The following is a 10,328-nucleotide window of genomic DNA, read 5'->3' on the forward strand; positions in this document are numbered from 1 at the left end:
TTGGAGATCGCCTCTACTCGAGATTGATCCTTAAATTGTTCATGAGAATGGGATCCCCAGTTCAGTCATCACTGCAGTTTTGACATATTATGGCATCCACATCAGAAAAAGCAGCAATTGATGCTACGGCATGCATTTATTCCAGTGTGTTTTCGCTAGCATACATCTTTGCAGCTCATGAGATCTTTTGTACAGAATCTTCCAGGACGAGTTAAAGGTTTTACACGTATAGAATGAACAAAACTAACAAGTACATAGATAACTACACAACAAGCTCTGGCAATCCTTTGTGGAATTTCCATGCCAGGCACGAATTCGATCAACGGCCAATACCATCAAACCAAACCAGATTGTCCTCTGCTGACAAGCTTTTTGCGCGGCTAGAACTAGAAAGCAAGAAAGAGAAACCCCATGGTCCAGCCAAGGAGCAAGCCTGCACCAGCACAACTCAAGCCCACTGCAAAAGCAACAAGGCGCTTCCTTATCTTCTTCCCGGGTGGAGGCAGCTTCCGCTTTGTAACCTTGTGCTTACCCTTCCTCATTTTCCTGTTTTTTGAAGTGATCCATGGTAAGAAAACAGGGAAATGGATAGAAGTTGCCTGGTCCTTGCTCTTCAGCTGGAGGCAAAGGTTTTCAAGCTGCAGTATTTGGAACCACTGCCTATATGCAAAGAGGAATGAAGCTTGTCTCAAAAAGAGCATGGTGATATGCTCCTTTTCATCGTAGGCTTTCTGCGCTGCCTTCTCAGCCTCCCTTGCTCGTGTTTGAGAATGACAGAGTGCTTCTAGCAGCTGAGCCTTGCTGAGATCAACAACAGCTCTTTGTGGGGTTTCTACTTCATCCATACTGGTTGTGTTAGAACCTATGCTGCTGAGTGTGGTTGACCTACAAAATGTTTGTAATAATTGTCAATGGTCAGCATGTATGATTGGGAGATTGAGCACTCCTATTTGGTAGAGGTAGAGCTAAAATCATGTTCCTGAAGTTATTCACATATCTATCCTATTGGAAACAGTGCCCACTGTCAGGAGGTCATACAGAGTATGGGGCCTGCCAATAATTAGCTTCAGATCCTCCAGTTGTGTACTAAATGTAATTAAACAACAAAACTTGAGGGTTTGGATACCTGGTGGATATTGCTTAAGGTTACTCAGTTTTTTCACAAAGAATTGGAAATGCATCATTATTTTCTCCATCATGGTAAGCGACTTTATGCAACTCTTGCTTAAAATAAGAAGATAGATGACATGTTCATACTATTCCATAGTGGTTATGGTCATGAGTTCTTTCAGATTCAACCGTAATACATTGATTCATGAACACTTCAAATCCAAGAAACTCCCTTCAAAAAGAAGGGGCAAAAATAATAGAATTGAACAAAATCATTATTAGGTAGGTAGAAAAAGCACTTGCCCGAATGGTCTGTCCAACCCAAGTGGTGGGCGTCCTGCATCACCAGGAGAGCACTGTCGTCCATGCTGCCCATCCAAGCTTCCTAAGCTGGGGCTTCCTTGTGCATTGTTAGCCCTATGAGGAACTTGTTTGTCTACCATCTGGTCTGAAGATGAATCAACAGCCTTGTTATGCTCAAACCACTGCAGATGTATAGATCCTTTTCCACCTAAGTTCTCGGTCTGGGGTTGTGGGAGGTCACTGTTCATAACATGCTCAAATGACTTACAAGAAACCAAGGAAGCCAACTCATCTTTATCAGCTGCTCGCCACCAAGGTACACTCTTCTCAACTTTAATCCAATGGGGTTCCAAATCAGAACAAAACTTCTCAGGTTCTTCTGAGGCCAAAATAAAAGAGCCCAAGTCTATCAAATGATCATCCGCATACCAGAACTCTCCCGTGTCCTTATTTTTTGGTAAATTATTGCTTATTAAACTTTCAATTTCCTGAATTTTAGGATCCTGGTCATTTTTCATGTAAGAAGAAGATTTCTTTCTTTGCTGGGCCAGAAAAGAAACTTCATTATCTTTTACATTAGCCCTGATTACCATCTTCCATAATGGGCAATTTCTTCCTGTCAAACTTCACAATTTCATCAACAAAGTTTGCACTTAAAAGTTCCAGCTCCAGGGAACTTAACCGTTCACATGAAAAGTCTTTCTCGTGTCCACAGTTGGCCTGCCAGTGTGGCCACTGATTTGTCTCGGGAGGCACATTTGGATCTGAGGATTTCCAGTTAACCGACATCTTCGGCACGCAACCTGAACTGGGATGATTTGATTTATTTACTGCTTCACCAGTTCCGCCATCAGACTCTGATTTTGACAAGGATGACGAGCAGCAAGATAACCGTGAAGCGTTTCTCACATCTTCTTGGACAAACTTACAAGTAGTGCCCCGTGCTCCCCTTGCCTCTGCTGAAGCCATAGACTATCAGCTTCCAATAGCCTTATAACGCCAGATTCTGATAGTTTTAAATTTTCACTGTAAAGAACATATATAGATGACAGGGAAAAAACACATCATCTGAAAAATAAATCAGGATTGAAGACTTGAGCAAAATCTTCACTGGGTTAGATCTATCAAAGACCCGCAGTACGGATTCTGAACAAATTGATCATCTTATGGGAGTAATGTGTTGGTTTGAACAAATGCAACTCCTTTCTGCATCTGCAAATCAAAATTGTCACATAGGTGACTGAAGAGAATTTATATTACATATCCAGCCCTTACCAAAAGCTACTGTAAATAAATAGATAACTTTTTATTTCTAATAATTACAAAAACTAAAACTGCGTATGCAAGTGCAAGTCCAGATAATAGCAGCTGTGTGGGTAAATGATGATCATCACATGCCTCTGTTTTTTCCTCCTCTTCGTTTTTTTAATCAAGAACAACCTTTGAGTTAGAGGAGGCAACAATTGCCATGGACTCGATACCCAATCAGTTTCCAATACACTTGAATACCCAATCCAATTTGCAATTTCCTACAGCACCTCTAGAAAATAAAACTTCAATTCAAGAAGGTTACAGAAAGGAAGCATCTTTTATTTCATTAAACCAACATTCCTCCATGACTGCACAGACATTCCGAACACGAAACAGCATTCCTTAGATGAAACCAACTTCAATTTTCTTGTCAATAGTCAACTTAGTGACAAGAAGACAACCACTACACATATAACTAACCCCCCCCCCCCAACCGAAACAAAAAAAGAAAAAGGAGAAAAAGATTTTAAATTCAATTCTTAAAATAACTATGCTTCCTCATTTGCCAACTATGTTAACATTTTGAGCCAATTAACTGAAATCATACCCTTACCACGTGGTGCATATGTGAATGGTTAGACGTAAATAAGCAATAAACTATATACATTTCACACCCTCTTCCGTGATGGTGTAACGTGACACCATGCCTGAATTTTCTTTTATCCTCACAATCGATGATTAAACTCACAAGAACAGGACCTACAAATGTGAATTTTTATTTACAACACCAACAATCACAAGACTTAATCCTACTAGGTGGGATTGGCTACATGAACTCTAGGTCTCCAATCATCTCCATCTATGGCCATATCTTCTGTAAGACCATGACACCATATGTCATATCTAAATGTTTCCCCATTATAGCCTTCCTCTATGCTTCCCCAATCTTTTCTAGTCACTATTTTTCCATTCTTACTTGTCCGAGTGATTAACCTGACGTGAAGACCTGCCTTTTGTAGCTCAGATGACTAACTCCGGAAACCCAGAGACTTGCTGGGAAGAGTTTTGGACAATCAACAGACAATCCCGAAACTCCAAAGCCTAAAGATTTATTGCAACTTATAAATCAGAAAAAAAAAAAGGCACAAAAACAAAAATTCACAGTGAAAAGAAAATTGGGCATTTGAAAACACAATCAGGAGAGCAAAAATTGGGCATAGATCGAAGTAAATGGATACCGAAGATTGTTAAGAAAGAGAATTACAGCTTCATCAACACAAGATGCTGGAATTTGTCTGAGAATTCGAGGAGGGCAGGGCACAGGGGTGTTGATTCTTGAATCCCAAATATCCAAAGAAGAAGCCAGATACACCGACCGGTTAGCGTACACTGCTTGCTCTTCTTGATTCTTACACCATTGTACTTATATCGTAATCTTAATTGCACATAGACGCCTTAAAGTTTCGCCTTTTCCACAGTTAGACCCACCATCCTTCCTAACAGGGGATAACCGCCCCCACAAGCGTCGGAGACACCAATAGGCCGCTGGTTAGGGACTTGAAGTACTCTTTATCTATCTGAAATTGTCTATACTCTATAGTGACGTCACCCATTAAACCTCCCTCCGTAAGGATAATTTACCAAACTATTTTAATTTTTTTAAAAAAATACTTATTTCGAATCTCTTAATAAATTTTTAAATTTATGATTAATTTGCTGAGGCTCAAAAGATGAGGTGATAACACTCCTAGAAATATTCAAATACTCTTCCAAAATTAACAACACATCTTCACAACAAGTAAAACAATAATCTATATATAAATAATTTTGACTTTTACTTCTAAAACAATCCGCAAGTCTTCTTCAATAATTTTAACTTACTTAATCTATCAATACCATTGCAAATCTGGCAAACTACCAAATAAAACGCTAAAAATTATATTTATTGTTACTATTATTTTGTTAAAATCTAGAGGTTGCCATATTTTGAAAATTTGACAACTCTTATTTATTTCATTTTTCGTGAAAATCTAAGTACAGAAGTATCACAAGGAGCCATCAATTAAGCTCAACCTTGGTTTCCTAGGAAACAACGACAGTAAGAACGCAGGGAGACTGTTCTAAACACACGGCACCTCAGCTTAATGGCACAACTACGTGAAACTCTGTGTGAATATTAAGGATCATCATTGGGATTATTGGCACAGTATTTAGGAACAAATCCAACACTCTTGCACTCAACTGGGCGGACAACTACATCTTTGGTAAGAATACAAAATTTTGGGTGTTCCCAAATAGGGTGCAATACACGGCTCCGTTTAGGACTAAACTAAGGCCAAATCTGTCATCCAAGTAGGCACCAAAACCATAAAAATTACAGCAAGAAAAAGGGACTTTTGTTCATTTCCGCCGGATTTTAACATTAAGGGTCCATTGGACTTTTCCCTGTGGCAAAGGAATAGACTTTGGCAAGCGGAGTGGCACCTCAAACTCTCCCAAAGCCGACAAAGGAGTTGGGAGATGCAAGTTTTCAGGTTTCATTTCCACAAAAAGTTGCCTCGCTACCTGATATAGAAAAAGAACCCAATCAGTAGAAATCGAAGAGAATATCCAACAGCAAGGATTAAACCAATATAGAACACTGGGCAGGTCTGATATCCCGTCGAGACACCTCATTTCTAGCCACAATATGTAAAAGGAAAATCTTCATTCTTGGAACTCAACCATCAAGCAAGAAACATAGTTGAAATATAGAACACGTGCTTCTGACCAACCATCCCCTTGTCCAGAATCTTTAATAGTAGTATAGTTTTTTTTTATAATACAGAAAACGAGCAGAGAAATTCAGATGAAATTGTCTTTGTAATAACACATATCCTAATCAGTTTCCCACAAATCAAAAGGTCAAAAACCAGATTGTGAACAGACACTGCCAATGCAGTATTATGTGCAGTGAGTGATGCAAGTTGGACCCAATGACAAGAGCAATGCTAAAATTTAAGTAAATTGAGACTGTAAGGGAGGATGTGAATGCCTTGAAATTAATTCAGGATCTGCATGGCAAGAACCAAAGAAGTCTAATTTACTTCCCACAAAAGATAGAATTAAGGCCATTGTATCAAGTCCTATATAAAATCATACAAGTAAAGAACTTTTTATGTTGGCAATTCCAATTGCATTTTTATAGGGTCATTTGACCTTGTCACTTGTCATTTTAGAATTTGAAATCCCAAATCACCATTGTTTGGTTATGTTAATTGTTAGAAGCATTTGGAAAATCTACTATTTAAAATAACAGAATTTGAAATCCCTCTATCTAAATGCAAAATAGAATTTATTTTCCATTGGGCTTAACACATATAAGGAGGAATGTATCATTTATAACCGACTCAACAGACAAATGGGTTGTTATGTTGCAAAGACACTGCCAATGCCTGCTCCAACAAAGAAACTGCCACCAAAAGTGGCTTAGATGTCACAAAAGAAAATAGTGATGACACATTTCAGAAAGGGAAAAACGGAAGAAAAGTCATATCCAACTTCTCCACCTAAAAACCACCAAAAGCAACCCTATCACTACTATCACCACCACCTTGCCAGGTAAAATATCCTTGCCATATGCTACATTAGACCATAACTGCCAAATATTGCTATTACAGAATATGAGATGCTATAACAGTACCACCACCAGCATCACCATGAAAACCACACCGATTTGTTGCATTCATGACATCAGATTTTTTAAAGATGACTCTCCAACCTTGATTTCACAGTTGTACTTTCCAAACCCATATTGCTGAGTTCAAATTTATGGGAAGTTCAAACAACCAGGTGCTCAAAGAAAAAAGAATCATATTTTTTTTTTCATGAGACGAGAAATACAAAAGCTTCAGAAAATATGGACAGAATAGCAAAACCATACCTCAGCAACAAGTTCATCTTTTGTCACAGGTGAACGCAACTCATTATCAACACCGGTGAACCTTCTCAAAACCTGTTAAAAATGGACAAAAACATATTTACAGGCCACATTACCAATAGGTTATCAACATTTGTTTCTCTATATTAGAGAGCATATCAAGCTTCCAAAAACGAGAATGCAATTGTCATTCATAAACCATCATATAAAAAATAAATTGTCATTCATGATATTACAAACTTTTCAAGAAGATCAAAATTATCAGATGCCTTATCAGAACCAACTTTTGGACAAATGGCAGCTAGATATCCAGACCTTTTTCACTTTGACAGTGAAGCATGATAAGCGTTTTCATTACCTAGATCAACCATAATATAATATCCTGTTTCACTTATAAAAATAATGATAAAATTTAGAGGTAAAGTATTGAATGAATCACTATCATCAACTGCACCCTATCCACCAAATTAGGGTCAGTACGACATTCATAGTGTCAATTGACTTCTAAAAGTTCAAATTTTCCCTTTGGATGCCCTTCCTAACACAACCCTCTAGCAAAGGAATGATGGGATAAAGTATTCAACGAATGACAATTAAAATTCCATTTCAGAGAAATAAAAGGAAAAAAAAAATGTAGAAGATAGGTGACAAACCAGCTTAGCATTATCAAGCCTTTTTGCTGCTGTCTGATTTTCGTTGAACTCATCTTCATCTGCCTTTTTAACTTCTTTAACCTCTTCTTCAACTTCTTTAGGTTGGTAAATCTAATCAAAGCGACAAGTATAGATTCAGTAGATCACAATTACATTCAACAAACCTATCAGGAGAATGACCCAAAAGAAACACAGCTGTAACATCATAAGCAATGCAGAATGCGCATACAAGCATAGCATGCACCCACACATAGGGAAACTAACATTTTATATAGGAATGACAAAGGTGCCTCCCAAACTTGCCACATAAATTTCCAAATGGGGCGGGTATGGAGGAGGAAAAAAAATTGTCAGTCGGAGGGAGGGATACAAGGTCTCCAACCAACATATAATTTCAAGTGACTTTTATTTTATTAGATTTACACAAAATCCCATTTTCCTATCCAGATATATGAGTTTCTATCCAATTTTTTTTTTTTAACTTTTCATTATAATCTTTCTCACTGTCAAAGTTGACCTCTGGCACTTTATAAATGATATTCTATTTTTAAACTTTTAGTTTTAACTTTTGACTCTTCAAATCTACTTTATTTATTAATACATTATTTTATTTTTTAAATTTTAGTAGTAACGGAGATGTAGTACATCCATATGGTGGGAAAAACATATAATATAGAATACATATCATTTTTAGACATGAATTATTATTATTTTTTATATAAATTGATCAAATAATAGGTATCTTACTTGACAGGGATGGAAATGGAGAAATAAATACATTACTCGATGAGGACATAGGCAATAGGGGAACACGGACACAGGGAGTCAGGGACAGGGGAGAGGATCCCTGATCCAAACCCAATCCATGGCCATTTCGAATTTTACAGACTTTTGTCACTACCAATGCAAATACAGATACATTTTTATTAGGGATAAAAAATGTTATTAAGATGTCACCAAAAGAGATATTTTCCTACTTTCCTCAATCAAAAAATGAATTTTATACCCATGACTTACAGCAAGAAAAATAATGTAATAGAAAAATGATGATCAGCCTTATCAGTTGGTCAACAACATTGAATTTGTGGATGAAATAAACCCCAGTGAGAGTTAGAGTGGAAGTTCCCTCTCCTGGGGTGTGAGCATATACCTTTTCATGTTCCATCTTTTTCCCACCAGGGAAAAACCTAAACACTTGCCATTGGTAATATCTGCAGCTTCAAGTTGAACAAATTGCTAGAGGAGTTGTAAGCAGAAAAAAGCTACTTTGCTTTATTCTGATAGACATCTAAATGAACATTTATTGTTTAACCATGTAACATAGTATAATACAATCAAAGTGATGTAAACTTCAAACTTGCTTGTATCAAAACTGCTACGTATCAGTAGTTTGTTCAATTGTGAATGTCAGACTGGAAAATCTAATCATACAATATTAATAGAAAACCAAAATCCATTCCTGTAGAGAGCATCAGAAAGGTAATCAAAGATTGATACCTATTTTCACTGGAAATTTTCAAAAAAAAGAAAAAAAAACCTAGTACAATAGTGCAATCAGCTATAAATTAGTAAACAAATAATCCTTCAGATAAAGGAGATTCACCTGTACAGGATTTTTTTAAGGGAAATATATAAGACTATTATGCACATATAAACACAACCAGAATTTAAATGTGATTTAGATGCATCCAGCATAGAATCACCTTGCGCTGCTCCCTAATGAGATGAGCAAATTTGTCAATATTTGGAACGGCAAGCAACTTGGGCATGAGATGGTTACGGAAATAACCAGGAGCAACCTTCACTGTCTCTCCAGCTTTGCCTAGCTTGTCTATTGTCTGCGTGCATCAAAACTATCAGAACAACTGATTGTCAAACAAAAATCAAAGTTGGAAACTTGAATGGTACATACGGAACTAGGATTTACAGAAAGACAGGATTTCTCATGGAATACGCATCCGTAACAATCATAAAGAAACCAAAAACAGGGAAAAGAAAAAATAATTCTGGATAAATATCAATTATGTCATTTTCTAACCAACAAAAAAATAAATAAATCAAAGTTCATTCCTCCATTTTCTTCTCCAATGCGCCCCCCCCCCGACAATATAATTTTTTATAACCAAACTAAAAAAAAGTTTACTGTTTTTTATACATACCCTACCCTTCATTGTATTCTCATTTTCTAATACAACAATAACAAATGACTATTTTTTTTTTTTTTTTTCAATTCCTTCTTCTTCTTTTCCGATCATTAACCTTTCATTTTCATTTTCCTCCATAAATTCAAGTTCCAAACATAAGTGAACAGAAACAGACGTGAAAAGCATTCAAAACGAACTCACCGTCGTGAGAATGACTTCCAATTTTCTGTATCTAACACCTTGACCAGCATATAGCAACGGATGGTGCAACATCCGATCAGAGCCCCGAAGGAACGTATGGTCTTTGACAGTCTTCACCTGGCGGAGGATATTTCTACCATACTGAATGTAGGCCATTCTCTATCCATTACAAACCATAGTAAGAATTGACAACTTTTTCACTGAAACCCTAAGCGAGAGATCAGGCAGAGAAGTGGAGATGAATAGCTCACCGATAATATCAACGGCGGAGGCGACGGCAACCGACGGCGGCGGAGCGAGAGGCGATTCTATACTACACTTCTCCCGAATCTGCAACTTCAGGAGGGAAGGGTTTATGGGAGAGAGAGAGAGAGAGAGAGATTTTTAAATGAATTATGAGAGATAGAGTTAATAATGAAATTGAATGAATATCAGTGGTGTAAATAAATTAATATATTTAGTGATTAATTTGTAAATTCATTTAAATAATATTTTGAAATTTATTTAAATCTCTCGGTAAATATTATTGTTGGTTAAATACTTAGTATTCATTCAAAATATAATTAAACATTAAATCAAACACTATTTTGTCAATTTAGAATTTGGTTTAAATTATTTTTAAAATACTTAATTATATCAGTTGTCTAATTAATAAAACTAATTAAAGTGAATAAAAATTATAAATAAAAAGAAATGTAATTGTTTGAGAGCTATAAATATAAATTTTTAATTTAAAAAAAGAAAATA

General features: G+C 36.5%; 2 protein-coding genes across 3 annotated transcripts; both read right to left on the bottom strand.

Moving 5' to 3' along the window:
• Positions 1 to 101: 101 nt before the first annotated feature.
• LOC127797302 (uncharacterized) lies at positions 102 to 4,187 on the bottom strand. Of its 2 annotated transcripts, none has more exons than XM_052330094.1 (3): positions 3,929 to 4,187; positions 1,414 to 2,625; positions 102 to 885 (listed from the first exon to the last, which is right to left on the bottom strand). In XM_052330094.1, exons 2-3 carry the CDS (start codon positions 2,004 to 2,006, stop codon positions 387 to 389), a joined length of 1,092 nt encoding a protein of 363 aa, XP_052186054.1. In that variant the 5' UTR covers positions 2,007 to 2,625; positions 3,929 to 4,187; the 3' UTR covers positions 102 to 386. The 2 variants fall into 2 exon arrangements, with proteins under 2 accessions (XP_052186054.1, XP_052186055.1); XM_052330095.1 differs by having other exon boundaries at positions 1,414 to 2,653.
• Positions 4,188 to 4,830: 643 nt separating this feature from the next.
• LOC127797304 (uncharacterized) lies at positions 4,831 to 9,962 on the bottom strand. The gene is made up of 6 exons (XM_052330098.1): positions 9,833 to 9,962; positions 9,582 to 9,740; positions 8,940 to 9,074; positions 7,237 to 7,347; positions 6,587 to 6,658; positions 4,831 to 5,229 (listed from the first exon to the last, which is right to left on the bottom strand). The coding sequence occupies exons 2-6, from the start codon at positions 9,735 to 9,737 to the stop codon at positions 5,065 to 5,067; spliced, it is 639 nt and encodes a 212-aa protein (XP_052186058.1). The 5' UTR covers positions 9,738 to 9,740; positions 9,833 to 9,962; the 3' UTR covers positions 4,831 to 5,064.
• Positions 9,963 to 10,328: the final 366 nt, after the last annotated feature.

This window comes from Diospyros lotus, chromosome 3 (genome assembly GCF_014633365.1).
Source record: "Diospyros lotus cultivar Yz01 chromosome 3, ASM1463336v1, whole genome shotgun sequence".
Classification (NCBI taxonomy): domain Eukaryota; kingdom Viridiplantae; phylum Streptophyta; class Magnoliopsida; order Ericales; family Ebenaceae; genus Diospyros; species Diospyros lotus.

Coding starts and splice junctions, on each gene's coding strand:
- LOC127797302 (XM_052330094.1), bottom strand. CDS start 2,006: ATGGTAATCAGGGCTAATGTAAAAGATAATGAAGTTTCTTTTCTGGCC. Junction 886..1,413: donor GGGTTGGACAGACCATTCGG/GCAAGTGCTTTT, acceptor AACATTTTGTAG/GTCAACCACACTCAGCAGCA.
- LOC127797304 (XM_052330098.1), bottom strand. CDS start 9,737: ATGGCCTACATTCAGTATGGTAGAAATATCCTCCGCCAGGTGAAGACT. Junction 9,075..9,581: donor TGGAAGTCATTCTCACGACG/GTGAGTTCGTTT, acceptor TGATGCACGCAG/ACAATAGACAAGCTAGGCAA. Junction 6,659..7,236: donor GGCTTGATAATGCTAAGCTG/GTTTGTCACCTA, acceptor CATTTTTAACAG/GTTTTGAGAAGGTTCACCGG.